This window comes from Megalops cyprinoides, chromosome 2, assembly GCF_013368585.1.
Source record: "Megalops cyprinoides isolate fMegCyp1 chromosome 2, fMegCyp1.pri, whole genome shotgun sequence".
Lineage (NCBI taxonomy): Eukaryota > Metazoa > Chordata > Actinopteri > Elopiformes > Megalopidae > Megalops > Megalops cyprinoides.
Genome location: NC_050584.1, coordinates 56,247,526 through 56,265,159, shown reverse-complemented (window position 1 = coordinate 56,265,159; position 17,634 = coordinate 56,247,526). Strand labels below are relative to the sequence as shown.

Genomic DNA, 17,634 nt, shown 5'->3' with positions numbered 1-17,634 from the left:
GTCATCAGATAACATTGCTAACAAGTCCAGATGAGGGTGTGATAAATCGTATGGGTATGACCGTGGATAAAGGATGCACTGTCATTCTCCTGACAGCAATGGCTAATTCACAGTTGTGATAGACAGCTACAGTGCAAGAGAAAGACTATACATATAAAACATGAAGAAAGAAAGACTGCCTTCCTAGGCATCCATTGAAAATGCATCCTTACCACTTGGGATACTAATGTAATGAGTCATAAAATAAGACCTTGGAGCTATTCTGCCCATAATGGTTAAAGTGAAAGTAAGGGATTCCCCTCATTGTTCGTGCGTTAAACATGAAGGCCTTGTTAAGCTACCTCCACATATCAGCATCCGTAAGGCATTAATCATTACAGTGAACCCTTAGAGCTATTGATGGCTCATTGTTTTGCAACTGCACTGATGGACGCTTTTCAAACCGTCACATATGTACCCTGTAGTGTAGCACAGCCACTTTGCTTACATATTCTTTCAGCTGGGATTCATCCACTAAAGAGTACCTCACCATCGCTGCTGAAAGCATCATTTTTCTTTTCAGTACTGATGCAAAAATGTCACATTTCAGTCTTTGCTTTTTTTTTTGTTACAAAGAGGACTAAAGTGTGGACCAATTTTCACTGTTCCCATTCCTGCTGTCAAGTGCATTGTGTCCACAATGAGTCACTCTGTAAACAAATGGCAAAACCATTCCGAACACATAATCATGACATTTTTTTTTTCTTTTCCCCGTTTCACAAAATAAAGTGAAATCGTTCGTAGGAATTCTGTTGCTGTGCTCGTCCTTTTTTTAAAGGCAAACTTAAATACCCCTCTGGCACAACTGCAAGGGAAATCTTGTCTTAATAGGCTGATGAACTTAATTCAATTTGCTTGCTTCAAAAAACTTCAAAGGTCATTTCTTTGAGTCACATTAAGCACATTTACTGTCATTTGAACACCTTTGGTGTAGCCAGCTGTGCTGCCTTGATAACTTTGATGATGATTGGAGTCAGATGCACCACACCGAGGGGCATAGCTTGCTGCTAGAGTTCCCCACCGCCATCAACAGTCACCACATGAGCTGTTTTACAGCTTTAGTACTGTAGGATGCACCTGGATCTGTTGTCAGATTAACTGCGGGACACACATTCTGTAACACCAGTTGGCCATTAACAAAGGAGAAAAGTAATCTACAATGTAATTCAACTAAAGTCCATGGTAAATCCAATGTTGAAGGAAACACAAAAAACTCAACAAAGTGGAAATCCAGAATGGACTTCCATGTTGGGGTAGATAAATAAATGTGGTTTTACAACAAGAATTATTGAGATATTCTTGACCGTATTGCATTTTTTTCATTTTTTTTCTAGGTGCTGTCTGGAACTGTGAAGAAACCTGTGACAACACCACAGCCTCCCTGGAGTCGCTGTCATCTTCAGAAACCTTCATTTTTGCACCATTTTCATATGCGTGCCATTTGATGGTTCATTTTAACAAGGAAATCCTTTAAATCAGAGATTATTAAAAGATGGGGAACAAAGAAAATTCTTTAAAACAAGAGGAACCTCAATGAATTAAGCATGAACGTAACTTGACACACTGTTAATTCTAAATTAAAACTTCCCAAAATTGAGGGAGTAATACGGAAAATAGCCAAAGACCCTCGGGCCAAAAGCAGCTGGTTCCATTTGATGCTGTGCCACTGATTCTCTTGGGAATGAAATAAAAAGCCATCCCTCTGAATTGCCAACGTTATACTACGTGATTTGTGTCTGAAGGCCGACGTGAAAAAGCAATAAAGATTGCTCACAGGGTAGATAGCTTACATATCTTAGATAAAAGACAGCTTACACTATGGTACTCTAGAAGGGTAATTACAGCAGGTCAGTGTCTCTGGTTGAGTGAACTCAAGTTAAAAAAAATGTTGCATGATACATCAATAATTGAGGTCTTCATTTTCCTAAGTATGGGGACAGTTCTCCGCTCTGAAATGAGTGTATTTTACAAACGAGATGATCACGTTAGTGCTGCGCTGCAGGTAAGAATTACAAGGCGGTGCCTTCATCTGATCCCCCTGTCTAAAACCACTCGCTAATACCCTCTGATCCCTCCCAAAGAGATCCTCTGCTCTTATAGACACAACAGTTGACACCCGAGGGACTCCTGAAGGTGCACAGCCTGTTAGCGCACCCTTCTACAGACCCACGGCCAGGTGATACACAGGCACAGAGCACAACGTGTCACAATAGGTGTAGGTGAGACTGTAGATGCAAAAAATTCATATAATGTGTGAATGACAGGGTGACATGTGTGCAGAGAGAAAATGAATAACGTCACGGTACTATGTGAAAAGGAATACAAAAATAACCTCCATGAACACATTTGACACGATATGAGAGAAAATATGTGGTGAAGTGAAAATTAATAGTGAAGCACACACAGACTGAGCCTCTGTTGTGGATGTGTAAATGCAGATTTTAATTGGAGTCTCTGTAGGATCTTCTTCAAGGATCGCAGTAATAATCCTCTTCAGTTCTGCTTCCTTATCTGATAAAGGCACTTAAGGAGGCGAGGACTACATCCGTCTCCCCTCACTCAAAGCCTGCCAATTCCAAGGTCAGGTGTTTCTAATTTTACTGCTGACGGAGGAGGTGTGACAGACAGGAAAACATGGGGCAGTGGTGTCCAACAAACTGCCCTTTGACTACTTGGAGAAGGAGTCTGTCTATGTGTCACAGAAAAAGGACCGGATTTCAACTACTTTAAAAAGTATACAAATGAAAGGGGCTCCTGGGTGGTTCAGTCAATAAAGGCCCTAAAGCCCATCTCTTTGCAAGTTCAAGGCTGAGCTGTTTTATTCACCGGCAATGGCAGGAACCCACAGTGGTGCAACACAACACACTTTGTATGGTGGGTTTACTGGAATGGATTCTCTTGTCCCAGCCCTCATGAGCACTGTGTAGCAGCTCCTTAGTCTCCTGCAAGTTTCTCAGATGACTTCAGCATAGAAGGACCTATCAGTGCCTGCTTGTTTGGTGTTTGCTCTGCTGCGGTGTACTGTGGGCCACTGGCTGCAGGCAAGGGTTGAGGGTGGCATTTGTGATGCTTCATCACCCTTGCAAGGGGATGTTGCTGTGTGGTGTGCTTAGTGATTCCAGTTTTAGGGTGAAAATAAGGGAAATAACAGGCATAAAGGCAATAACAAAACGATTACGAAAATTGCAAAGCCTGAGCAACATACCCAAAAAACGGAAAGTCCTGCGTACAAGAGGGTTGAGGTAACAGCAGTCTCCAGTGACAATGGTCTTCTCACGGCTATCTAGATCTTTAGAGGTGTATTGCAGCAGAAACAGGACAGACTCTGTAAGAGTTATCTAAAAAACAAGAAGACACACAAAGGCAAAATTGTTATAATTGCTTTAAAATAATCACAGAGCAATCATATTATACAAGGGAAAGGGATTCTTTATCACAGAGAGGCCATGTTTTGAAATACCAAAAAAATCCTTCTCAATCTGTGAGCCAGTTTGATTGCGAATCAACAGGTTTGAAAAAAGCATCTCCCTAGAGTATTCAGTCAGCTGATATTATTGAGGCAAGATACAGGTGCCAGCTGGTTCTGTTAAATGTGCAGAGGCAAAGATAACAGGACCATGACAACATTTTAATCACAAATCTTCTCCTTTCAAACGGAGAATGACGATGTGGCTCAGACAGTTTTCTAGCTTTGTTTCAATTGTCCTGAACATTCTGTACATAAGGATCAGAATACAAAATTGTTATGTATATTTGAATTAGTGTCTTTTTTTTGTCTGAGCATATCTTTTGTTGTAAACATTTAAAATCACTGGTAAGGAGATATAATCAAAATCTCGGTTACAACACACTGGAGACAGATAAAAAAGACGTTCTCACATCACAACACAACTCATGAAACTATGCATCCAGCTGAACGAGTGCACAGCATATAAGTTATCTTAATGCAAATTCGACTGATTAAAATAGAACCTGAATAACCCCTCAGCAAAGCAAGGCATTTAACATGCTCAAATATCCATGCTTATCAACCAAAACGAAAGCCCTAAAAGTCACTTTGGCTTTTAATGAGTGTTTTAAGAGGATCATCTACATTGTGGCACCAAGCCAAGACTGGGGGTGCACCTGGAGTCAACAGGAAAGTACAGCGCTTCCCTCACACTGCCACTGTTGGAAATGAAATGTAACTGATTTAAAATATCACAGCAATGCGCACTGACATGAAACACACATTCAGGGAGCAGGCTCTCAACACAACTGAGGTGATTTCATTCTCTCTCTCTGGGTGCTTAGTATTGGTGGGAGGTTAGAGATTTGCTCTTCACCATGATCTAGGATCAAAAAGATGTAAAGCAATTACCATGGACTGATAAGGTATAACAAAAGAAGTATTTTAATCTTCCCATAGAGAAGGGGCCAGACAGACAACATTAGAACCGATGAGGATGTTAGCAGCCATTCTCCCTCAGCAAGGCCAAATGTCCCTTCACAGGACTTTAATGGACATCACAAAGTAACACTCTGATAGCTCAATCTGCTGTAGGCTTTGACAGATATATCACCTGAAATTTGACATTGACCACTGGTTAAAGCAGTGTCACACAATGTGCCCATTTTGTGCTTGCATGGTTAACACTTGTCTGTTTATATTCTCTGGTGTTTGTCTTCATTCATTAATAGAAGGCCATGTCTATAAAGGTTTTCAACCAGCTATGTTTCAGTTACCTGCTATCCATTTTGAATTCATTTATAAAATCTACCTGGGTCTATAAATCTTTAACAGACCCGTTTTGTGAAGGACTACTCTGTTACTTTGCACCATATTACTTCTCTTTATGGAAAACGACTGAATAGCTCGCTATATACGCTCTGTTGTCCTTTTCACAGCATTTATTTCAGTTACTGTCTTTACAAGCTTGCCAATTTGCAATAGATCAAAGAGACATTGATACTGCACTGAAATTGAAAAAATTGATAAATCTATGTGCAAACATTTTATTTCTAAGATATGCTCTTCGTCTACGCTCAACGACAAGAGCAGTAAAGCCGAGGTGGACAGAATTTCCAGTCACCATTACGGAAAATGTTGACAGACAGTTTGTAACTTCCAGGTGTAATTGGAAAATGAAGATTATTAAGTGTTGAAAATAACAGAGAAGCCAACTGCCACTGCACTAACCACCTACATTATGTATTTGCAGGGTGAACTGCAGTGCCATGTTAGACACGCAAGGGATTTCTTGTCAAGGGTATAACCTGCATCTGAATGCCTCAGAGATAGGAACAGCGAAGATGTTCTCTGTCCTGTCAGAACAAGTAAAGTCCATTCAGAACTTTACCGACAGGCTTAAAATATTCACACAATTCACAGTGTAATTTATTTAAACCCCAACTCTTTTGACATTAGGAGCTCAACTCATTGTGAGGATGGAGTTCAACTTCTTTTCTGAAAAGATTTGGAACAGTCCGGGGCATTGCTGTGCCATGCAGACAAGAACTGGGATACATCCGCTAAGCAACCACTTTGTGAGGCTTTGTCTTCCTACTTTATTGCTGGTAGTTGCTACATACTAATCCAAAAATAATTATGCCTGACTTGTGCAAGTATTGCATCTGTAAAAAGAATCAGCTATTTGTATATGTCCATGTGATTTATTTACTCACCTCTTACAATACCATAAAAAATGAACAAATCCCTTACTTAAGTTTTACAGCAATTTAAAGAAATTCTGACTGAAGTCTCCTTTAAAATTGTTACTTCAAAATGTACAACTAAATAACTGTATTTAAACTATATGGTTTTGCTATCCTGATATGACCTGCAAATGTAATCTCTTGGTGTATTTAAATCCTGCAGTACTAAGCTTCCTGTAAAATGTATACATTAAGCACCCTCTAAGCATCAACACAGGTCAGATGTGCAAGATAAGCAGCTTTGCATGACTTCAGCACAACACGTCATCGTCATCACCGTGAGACTCACGATGAACATATACATATATATACAGTATGTCTCAGGTACATTTAGTTAGTCAACGCTTGAATGATCAACATATCACATGTCTAGCAACAGAAGGGCATTTATAGGCTACTGTTACTGTGCTACTGTTGAATGTCACCTCATAAAAAACACCTGCACAACAGGTGGAATAAACAAGCACATATGCACGTCTTTCCACCCTGAGTGGCTGCAGTATATTCAAACGTCTTATAGACACGTAGCATGACTCACTGAGGCTTCTTAGGCCATAGGGTTTGTGTCATGCAAGGACAGTCTAAAAATGCGGGAAATCTGGGCAAAGGAAAACATCCCACCACAGCTCACAAAATTTCCATCTTTCATTGCATAAGCTGTGCCCTATAGGCTAAGGAACCTTACTGAATCTAGGCCATATGTCTGAAGCTGAAAAGAGATTAATTTGCAACATCAGACTAGTTTTTAAAAAAAGCCTTTGGAAATGAAGAAAATATTAAAAGAGCAGCCCAGATGCAGTCCTTTGGATTTGGGTCCTCTGCAGTCTTGCCCTATTTCCCGTGCCTGGTCACATCCCTGGCTACACTCCAAAGTTATCCCTTAAGACCTTAAGCGCTCTGTGTGTGTATGTGTGTGTGTGTGTGTGTGTGTGTGTGTGTGACCACACCTTATGACGTGGCGTGACATCACAGAAGAATCATTCTAGAGCTCATGTGGGGTAGCAGCAAAGGAGCCGCTAAGAAACGTAAACGAAAGTCATTATCAGTCATCACCGTTACTTTTCCTCTTACCATAGAATGCTGCATGTACACCACATTTCCTATGAGATGTCTTCATACTGCAGTTTTGCCAAGAATGGTCGCATGCATGTGGTTATTTCCAACCTCTTTTATTTCAATTTGTTCATTGACAAGATTGATAACCTGGAAGATGTGCACTAAGTTTTCAGGCATTAAATATACAAATTGAGTACAGTCCTAATAAGTACTATGTAATTACTAATGATAAGGTGGCAATGTAGAAATCATGTAGACCTACTTACATTTCACTTTCTTCACTCAGTGCAGCAGCCTCTAATTGGGGAAAAATATAAATACTGCATCACTGAGCTCCCAATGCCATGTTTGATCAACAATGTAGTGTCCCTAAGGTATATATTTGCACATCTCCCAGACTCTACAATCCCTAGACCTCAATGTATGTTGCTGGCTATATAAAGTGTCTTTACGAAATTTTCTGTTTTATTCTCTTGGCTAGTGATAGTAACTGTCTAACATGTTTGGAAGCAAGAATCTTTTAATTTTAAACGGTTCAGTTTTGAGATTTATCCTAGCTACTGGCTGCATAATTAACTGCAGATCCATTATTAAATTAGCATGCTTGTCATTTGTCCCATCAGAAAATGTTTCATGGTCATAGTGCCCCATTCTCAGCCAGTCTTCTTTTCCCCCTCACAGCTACTGCCTCTGTGAGTTTAACTGACAATATTGTTGTCAACGGCCCTCTGTATGGTACATAGGATTTTCTTATACTCTTCCATTGCTCATACCTTTTGGTGTTTAAACAGTTCAACCACTCAGAGCATTCTGCATGCAGACTGTGTAAAAAAAAAAAACTCACCAAAACTTCACCATGGAGCAGTGTTCAGTTTATTTATTATTATTATCAATGCTGGAACATCCCTTAATGTTGGGACAGGTCACTCCAACCCCAAAATTGATGCCGTAAGTGCTTTATGGCTATCTCTGAAAGGCAGCTCTGTGTATGTATTCCAGACACTGTATGGTCCAACCAAGCAAAGCTGAGCAGAACAATTTCATAACAGGATGAATTCTGATTATTCAGCTGATAACATTTGTGGCGTTTTATTCTGTCCAGGCTCATCAGTATGGGTCCGCTTGGCACACTAGGGCTGATCAGGACTTTTTAGGTTTTTTTTTTTTTTTTTTCCTCATGAGCAATCTCAGTTTTGCTTATGTGATATTTCTTTATCTATTTCATGAACTTAACTGTTTTATATGCCTGTATTATTTAATCAATATTTGAAATTTACAGGTATTTAGCACATTTTCCTAACATGTTTTCTTTATAAGTGTAAAATTAATGAATAAATAAACTGTGTGTGTGACTGCATGCGTCTGTGTGCATGTGTGTGTGTGTGTGTGCGTGCATGCATGCATGCGTGTGTCTGTGTGTTTGTGTCTGTGTCTGTATGTGCATGTATTTGTATCTATCTGATGCCAAGCATTCTGAAAGATTCTGTAAAAAGATATTCTGTAAAAAAATATATAAATCTTCCCTTTTTGCACAGAATTTTTTTTTCCTTCCTGTATTTTTTTTTTTGCGCTAAACCATACAAACAATCATTCATATTCCACACAAATTGAATATGATATGACACAATGCTGGCAAACAGAAGAAGGGAAAAAAGAGTGCACATGAAAATGAGATTAGGCCATCTTTCTATCATTATGCTGTAATACTTGTACCACTATGCCATGCAGACGTACCGTGATATTCCCTCACATTACACTGTGAATAAAGCCAGGCAGAGCGCCAGGAACACGAGTGAGCATTACTCACAAGTCGCTGATAATAGCAATCATGCCATCCTGGCCCACAAATGTCAAACAACATATCGCTGATGAGATGCCATGATGCTATGCGGTGGGGGAAATGCACATCTCCCCTGTCTCCTTATCAACAGCGGTGAAAGGAAGCCATTAACGGCACAAAACTCAAACAAAACTCTTAATGGCTCCAACAGACTCCTTCAATTCATCAGAGATCAACATTAAGGACAGCTGCCTGATCCAGACTGAAGACACACTGATGTGTGCTTAGGCTATTCGCTGTATCTAACAAATGGTACTACCATGACAGATCATCACTTCAGCCTGAAGACAATTACATGGTCATTTCGTTGGGAGCCACTGAAACTGAAAACTAAAGCTGGCCTAATCATAGTGCACATCAGGCGAAATTGTCATGCATGCACATACTGTAGAAAAGATATAGAAAATATGCTCTGAATATGAATCCTTTGCCCCTTGTACCTCTGAGGGGCGACTCTGAGTGTGGGGATTGGGGGGAACTTTATAGCTCTTAGGCATGTATCTCTAATTACTTTTTAGCATATCACACACGAATATTTCAGTATCCCTTAAACCACTGTGTGGACTGCAATGCAAATCATCTTGCTGTTCAGAAAGACAGAGATTTGCATATAATCATAAATAAATTATGGCCAATGAAATGGAATGGTCAGGGATTTAACCACAGCTGAACCCCCGGGGTGCTGAAACTCCAGCAGAACTACAGAAATAGGCCAGACTGAAACAGAGAGTTGCAACACGCCATCCCAGTCTACTAATCAGTGTAAAATCCATGATCAAAGCCACATCGCCACAGGGAAAAGACACTGAAATGCCCTTAAAAATACTATAAATGATATTACAAAAACGAAAGTGGAATATTAATGTTTTTCATATTTAATGAAAAAAATTGACTTATTTTGAAATCACTCTCCTGCTTGATGAGTTCATATTCATGCTGAGTTCTCCCTGAGACTGATGTGTAAAACATTTTTGATAATTAAAGAAAACCAAATTCAGTTATAGAAATCAAGCTGATAGACTGAGAGTGTCACCACCATCAATAATTAATTTTTTACTAGACTCGCATATCCTTACTTTGTATTGTAAGAAAAATAATCTGAGATGAAATGGATAATACATAACCATAAACTACCATAACATTCAGCAATGGTAGTTAAGGAGGCAGAATAAAATAACTTTAATGGGGAATAATCACATTATTTAAGAGGGGGTGTAGAATAGTGATGTGTGTATGTGTGTGTGTGTGTGTGTGTGTGTGTGTGTGTGTGGCATTTAAGAAGGGTGTATTATGCTGAAAAAGAAGGCTAGAGAGCAGCTCCGTTTGAGTTAACTAGCTAACAAAGCAGAGTATCTTTTTTATGTCTCTAACTTAAGACATTGATATATGGATTTACTTCAGTCTTTGCAGGCAAGTATTATGGCTTTTCTGGAATCTGAGAGGGAGAGGGGTACAGGGGTGTAGAAACAAGGAGTATTGTGAGGGTGGACTGAGTGTTGGGAGGTGCCCAGATAGGCAGAGGGAGGAACTAACTGGAGTGCTGTAGTCCCAGTCGTGGAATAACTCATCAATGAGTTTCAACCATATTGCATAGCTGTAAGGTTAGAGGGTTTGTATATGTTAGTGAAGTTACTGCTACTATGCATACAGATGCCTGAATCCATGAGTCACTGCCAATAAGGTGCTTGGTGAGATGTTCTCTGAGCAGGGTCATGAGCTGGATTAATTGCATCTTTGAATTGTGATACACTGAGAAGGTAGCACTACAGATCTTTCCTGTGATTATTAGATTGAATATGTTTACTGGCCGTTTTTTGTGGTGATGCTACCTGGTGTCCCAAGAGGAGAGAGCTTTGCATATTTCGGGGAATTGATTTCTGAAGTTTAAATTAAGTCTCAATTCTTGACATCTACATCTGGGCTGCTGGAATGATTTATGGTGTTTAGGTTTCAAACTCCTGATTGAGTTGTTTTGGAATAGATGGTGTAAGTGAGTTATGCCTCCTTTGTTTCCAGGATTTAAATTAAAATGTTTCACTGTTGATTAGAAACATAGGGTTACACCATATGGCAATGAGGGTGGCTGTGAATGAAGTACATTTCTTAATTGTGTTAGCTTTCCAACAAGCTTTTAATATTACAGGCTATATTAATCTTGAAGAAACTGTGTTTTGTGTAGTTTTGTTTGGTTGTTTTGTAAGATCTAAATTATCATTCAATCTACAGTAAGTTTTACTAGTACCATTTCAGGTTGTGTTTCTGGGATATAAGAAAATAATAAATAAACAATTCTGGTTATTGTTGCCAGATAGTACTTTTTTCATATTTCATATATTGATGACTTTTTTCATTTCTCATTTAAAATGTTGTTGTTATGCATTCTCCAGAAACAGTGGGAGGTGGTCCAAACTGGGCTGAAGCTTTTAACAGAAAATTTGACCCAACAGTGAAATGAGTAATTTTCTCACTGCAACCCAGTCTTTCAAGATATTTTCATTGTTTAAAGGAATGGAGTAAAACTGAAATATAGAGTATGTTTGGGTTTGTGGAAAATTGAACACCTAACATTCTGAAATTGGGACCTTTTGGAATGGATGCGACAACATCCTAGTGAAATCTCTGTTACATGACAGTCTCAGAATAACCATAATAACCAGAAAACCATAGGTAGTAGTTTTCATGAACCTGTGACTAAAATGCAGTGATGTTATTAGGAATTTCATCATTACTGAACATCATCAATAAATACAGTTTTCAGTGTTGCATGCTGAATCCTAAGATTTTTTGTAATAAATTAAGGTTCCTAAGGGTTCTGTGAATACAGCAACGATAAAGAGAAGTAAGAAGAGCGAGGGATTTATGGGTTGTGTCATGTAGCTATCAGTGATTACTGAGTAATTACTGAGACAGGGGAAGAACTGTATAAGATTTCAGGGAAGCATGAGGGAAGCTTGATCAATTCCATAATGGTTTAAGGTGGGATAAAGGAAGGAACAGCTTCCTCTATCAAAAACAAGATTTGGCATCAAGGGTTGCTATTGCTATAAGGGTTTCGCAGTTCTTCGATATGCTAATCGAAATGAATAATCTTTGTACATTATTTTAGGAAATTTTCTGGCCATATTTTGTCAGTCAGGTATAATAAAATCAGTAAAGATGCTGTACCATTGTACCATTTAAAAACAAAGAGAATACAAATGGTCAGACATATGTAAGGAGTTCAGTTGAGTAGTTATCTTATCTATCTTATCGATTGTAATGTCGAGCTCAGTTGGGTCGAATGGCTTGTTCTCGTCATAATGTTCTTATGTTCTTATAATAGTTCAGCTAGAAAACTGGTTGGCTTGTTGGCTGGCTAATTTTGATACAGAGATATAATGTAAAACAACATCAAAATGATCAGATTATGTCTGGGAGTGTAAATTACTGACAAATCATTGAAATTCTTCATTTATGCTTTTTTTGATTTTGAATTATGATCCCTGATCAAACTCTTATTGCAGAGATATGTGAGTTTCATTATTTTTAAAGTTAATTGGACAGTTGCTCATAAAGTTGCTGCTGAGGCTTGACATAGTGAAACTCCATTTATTACACAACTACTTCTTCTTGATGTTTGTTATGAATCACTTCTAATTGAGAAAGTAAGACGTCTGGTCACTTTACTATTTGCGGCGGCTGGTTCCCTAAATCGGACACTTTCATTTTATGTAAGGAGAAAGAGATAATGCTTCCCCTGAGGGCTACTTTAGCAGCCTCCCAAAGTGTAGTAGGGGGGGGGGGGAGGATTTATGATGAATCACTGGTCTCCAGGAGGGATGTCCATTCTTTATCAGCACAGCCATTATCCTTTTAAGTGAAGTGTCAAGAGCTACATTAGGCTTTTAGAGCCGATCTCTTCACAGGCTCAAACTCACCAAAGGCCTAGACATTGTCAACATTTTTTTGCAAAGAATTGTGTGACTCTCAAATGGAAATCCCTTATCAAATTCTGCTACTGCAGGGAATAGAGTATTTGTGATAAGACCAGTAGTAAATGCCATACAAACAGCGCCGGGTCATAGCCTCTCTTTCCCAAGCAGCGAAGGCTTAATCACACCCTACTCTCCCTGGGCTGGGCAGGGTTTTGTACTGCATGCAATTCTTGATAATGGCAGGGGAGCTGAGACCACCCAACACTGAAAGTTGTTCAGATAAGCTGTTTGGTGTTATCATTAGACATCTTTATTTCACTCAAGACCCAGCAAAACTGGGCCCCCTGCCACAGCATATTTATAACAACTGTGCATTCCCTGCATCTCGTCCAATTGTGCGGAACCCAAAGCGAAAACACTGGACAGACCATGCTGTCTCTAAACCAACAGGCAGGCTGAACAATCTGGAATGGAATCTAGGTCTATTTCTCTAGGAGAACGAACAGCTTGACAGACATATCCACGGTGGACATCTTTTCAATACCACCAGCACAAAAAGTTGTACCACGTACAGGATTGGGTTTTTTTGTTGAGTCTTCTCCTGAATGCTGCTGCTGCAGACAAGGTGAAAGGTGTGTACAATAAATCTCACTAGATTGGCTCAGTGGTGTCAGTGTTTATTTTCTGACTGTAGAGCCATCAATTTCAATTCCTTTTTTTCATGAGTCTTCCTCATTCAGCTGTAAATGATGACCTATAGGAGGCGTATTACTGTGTATTCTTCCACAGTTGTAACCCTACTCTGTGAACCTAGAGGATTAATAAGGTGGTCATTCCAGTTAAGTTACAGGTGCTCTTGATATACCTTTTTTGTGGTCAACAGGTCATTGATCAACTGTCCAATTAAAATGACTACTTTTTCAAATTATAATTCAACAGCCATGAAACATACAACTTTGGGGAATTAAATGAAGGTGCTGTCTTAGCAGTTCTTTATGCCAGGGACCAAATCCATATTTTCAGGCTGAATACCAAATCCAGCACTGAGGATTTGGCCACTGTTCTCACTTGCCATGCATAGTTTTTTTTTTCTCTGAATATTTCTCATCGTTAGAAACAGAAAACCTGCCATGTGTGTTTCTCTGTGTCTGACTAACACTGAAAATCTTCAGCTCTGCAACTGTAACTGCCATCAGTCCAATGTAACATTGCGGAGATATAAGAATGTGCAGTACCCTCACGTATGTTTGTCCTTTCCACAATGAGATATTTCAGAGTTGCACTACAGTGCATATCACCTCATTCAGAACACTCTCTTCTGAAGTGAAATTTTTCCATTTGCCTTTTTTTCTGTATTTTCAGTTCTTCCCATATAAAAATTTACTGTGGCAGACAACACCCAAACCATAACAGCCAATATGTTTTGAAAAGGCAAATGTCAGCGTCCAGCATGTAAGATTCAAGTAGGGCTGACTCTGAATCTTAAAGATTCAGTCAAACTTAAAGCCTTTTAGGTGAAACCAAATTTTGGAGTCGATGCAACCGTACCATTCTTTCTGCTTTCTAAAATTGCAAAAAGAAAATATCTTATTCAAGTCTAGACATTCTTTACATGCCACTGGATGAAGTATTCAAATCATATTATTCATGATGTTTTTCGGCGTAATGAAACACATTTTTTTTTTGCTGTAGACAAACAACTACAATGAAAATGTATCCATAGCCAGGGGTGCTTTTCATAACAGGTCTGGCAGGCTCTTATATGGTAGGACTGATTCAGCAAATCAATAGTAGCCTATTCAAGCGAGTGAACCACATAATGTGGTAAAGCCCAGTTTATGTGCTGGCCTGTTCAGGCTTTGATCCATTGATTTCTCTCAGCAAAGACAAAAGGATGATGTGCAGGCTGCATGTGAGATGAACACGGTCCTTCACAGCTCCCTGTTCTAACAAGAGTGCGATACATTTTTGTTTGACTCATCTCTCAGACATCTTCGACCTTCATGATGTTCCTCAACTCTTTTTTCAACCTTCCGTGTCAAATTCTCTCTATAAATGCCTGTTATATAAGACTACACTACCTGGCAAAAGATTGTCATGGGTCTTTCACCTTTGTTCTGTGCAAGCACCCCCTTCACTCACAATATGCTCAGCACCTCTTTATTTGTACCTGCACCCATCTAGATTGTGTAACCCTAAGGAACAATAGCTTAAAAGCCTTTTAACCATCTCTTGTCTCAGACTCTATGCTAAACCATCATGACTACGTAATATACCATTTAGCTATTTAATTTCAATTGCCTGGCTGATGAGGTGACTGGTTACTTAAATTTAGCTGGCACACTGCCTGGCTTTGATTATAAATGCACATCATTGTCATTTAGAAGACACTCTTATCCAGAGTGACTTACATAGGTTACAATCATATCCATTCATACAACTAGACATATACTAGACACTATAGAGAGGCAATTGTGGGTTAAGTACCTTACCCAAGAGTACAACAGAAGTGCCCTAGCATGGAATGGAACTGAACCAGCAACCTTTTGGTTATGAGCCATGCCACATTGCACCCTTGTATGTGACTAGATATCTGAAAGTTCTGTCTTTATAATTAAAGCTAGCTAGACATGTGGGTGAGAAATTTAACCTAATGTAAGCTAACCACCAGCCACGTAGCTGAATGTTTGGTTTGTAGTTTGTTAAGATGCGAATGGTGGGCCTTCTGCAGATTATCAAAAAATACTCTTATTTAAACTAGTGACAGCAGTAATTTTATTTTTAATTACCTAAAACCCTAACCCTGAATAAGAATACCAGTTTTATCTGAGACATTTTGTCTGTGTATTTCAAAAGCAGTCACTGCCCATTCATTTTCAATGGATCCAGACACCTGCATTGGCAGAACTGGTGACATAATCAGGAAGGCTCAATTAAAAATACAGTAATATGCATGCAAACAGCAGGCTGTGAACACACCATAGCAGTGAACATAAAGGAGCAAATGATGCTGCATCCTCTCAAAGCTGGAAAAGTCTAGCAATCCACAGTACTATGATCACTCCCACTTTAAGATTTTGACTGTATAACCACACACCAAATGTTTTTACACTTGGGAGTGCATAAGCAAAATATCAGCAATTTATCAGCAAAATATGTATGTTACGTTTTGCAACAGAAACAACTGTGCTACAGTACATAAAAGTGAGGGATGTTTTGTCAACAGAGACTCTTACAATTTTTACTTTTTTTCTGTCAGAAAAGCACAAAATCTGATTCCACAGAGTAATAAGCCTGAGGGGGGAGTGTCTCCGAAATGAGTATGGAGTCTCAGTGGTAGACTTCATTTCTGCCCTATAGCATTGGATTTGCCACATGAAACAACTTACATGTGGTTTTACATTCTCTTTATGCATTGTTCCACAATCTTCAGTAAATCTTTTTGTTTATCAGCCACAAATTCTGTGCAGCTACAGCCCCTAACCCCACCCCACTGTCTCTGAAAACTACCAATCATTATATCACCCCCTAAGCACTGCAGAGAAACACATTAAAGTGGCTTGAAAAAAAGGGAAGGAAGATATCAAGGAATGATCTTAATTTATTATCTCCTTAATCTAATGCAGTCAGCCCTGTCTGGTTTATTGGAAATGGCAAACTCAGAAGGAGGATGCTACATTAACAGAGGAAGGGTGCAGAAGAATTCTGTTTAAAAATGCATGGGCCTATTAACACCACAAAACCACGATAAGCATTTCCTTTTAGGTGCAAGTGGCAGATGAAATGCACATGACCTGCACATTTTAAGAAGGCAATTTCACCCCAAGCATATGTTTGTTGGCTTAACATTATAATTATACACAAAGCTGTTCAACTCAACATCATATGGGTACACAGCTGTGGTGTACTGCCTGAAAAGGTGTATTGATCTCCTTTGTAAAGACATTGATTAATGCACAGGCTAATGTAAACAAATTTAAAATTTTCTGATTCATTTTTTAGATTATCTAATTTATCTCTCTAACACAAACAATGTTTCCTGGATTCTACTCAATGTAATGTCATGCTCAATGCAATGTACCTCTTAAAACAGGTACACAATGTCCTAGCACAGTGCATCCTGTATATTGATGCATAAGTGCCCTTAATTAACCTGATAATATCATACGATTAACCCTCAACAAAGATATATGCACCAGCAGCCAATAATTAATAACCATGTCAATGTCAACCGGTCACCTCACATTTGATGAACATATTTTAATCATTTGTAAAACATTCTTATATGTTATGTTCATGTTTGCAATATGAATATGACTCTGATGGATGCAACAACAAACACCCATCCATAATAATTTCTATTCTATAAAATGTCATCAACACACCATGTATTGCTAAATATCCCTCTTTTCCTTGGAACGTCTAATGTAAGGAATTGTGGCAGCATGTACTATAGTGGGAAAACTTTCATATGTAATGCCTGACAGTTCTCAGTGCGTGGGCTGTAGCATGTGGGTGTCTTGTACAGACAGCGAGGTGGTATTCTTAGCTCTATTATGTAGGTTGGATTGTAGGGTGACACCACCTATTTTCAGAGCATTGTGATAGTAAGTAACCGTATGCTTTAAACTGTACATCTTGTGAGGGAATCCAGCCAATTTGCTCAAAGCACACAATTGCACTGTGCATCACAATGAATCTTGGTGTTACAGATGAGGTATGTTTGCACAGAAAGACAATAGGGGTTCCAAGGTTTAATCATACACAGTCTAATCTGTTTTAAAAGTTAGGAGTCCATGTGATTTGATAAAAAAAATATTTCTCTGTATAATTAACATAGAGTGAATATCTTACAAATAATACAATTAAAAACTTAAAAGTACTGGAAAATCATCTCTTTCCAAAACAACCCTTTAATCCTGAATATTTCATGTGTATACACAGATGCATACGTGTATGTGACATCATGCACATTTTTTCTTTTTCATTAAAAATGCAGCTATCAGTTTAATGTGCACGTAAAATCTTCAGCACTATCCTACAATAATGATAGGCACTGCTCTATATGTGTGCATATAACCTTTCCGTGAT

At 38.8% G+C, this 17,634-nt stretch overlaps 1 protein-coding gene across 5 annotated transcripts in view; it reads right to left on the bottom strand.

Annotated features, from left to right (window-relative positions):
• Positions 1-17,634, bottom strand: part of plppr5b (phospholipid phosphatase related 5b) — a 54,944-nt gene that overhangs the window by 14,484 nt on the left and 22,826 nt on the right. For all 5 annotated transcript variants that reach the window (XM_036521656.1, XM_036521657.1, XM_036521655.1 and 2 more), the window contains one exon: positions 3,245-3,377. In XM_036521656.1, the coding sequence (XP_036377549.1) occupies positions 3,245-3,377 (133 nt within the window). The remainder of the gene's footprint in view (positions 1-3,244; positions 3,378-17,634) is intronic.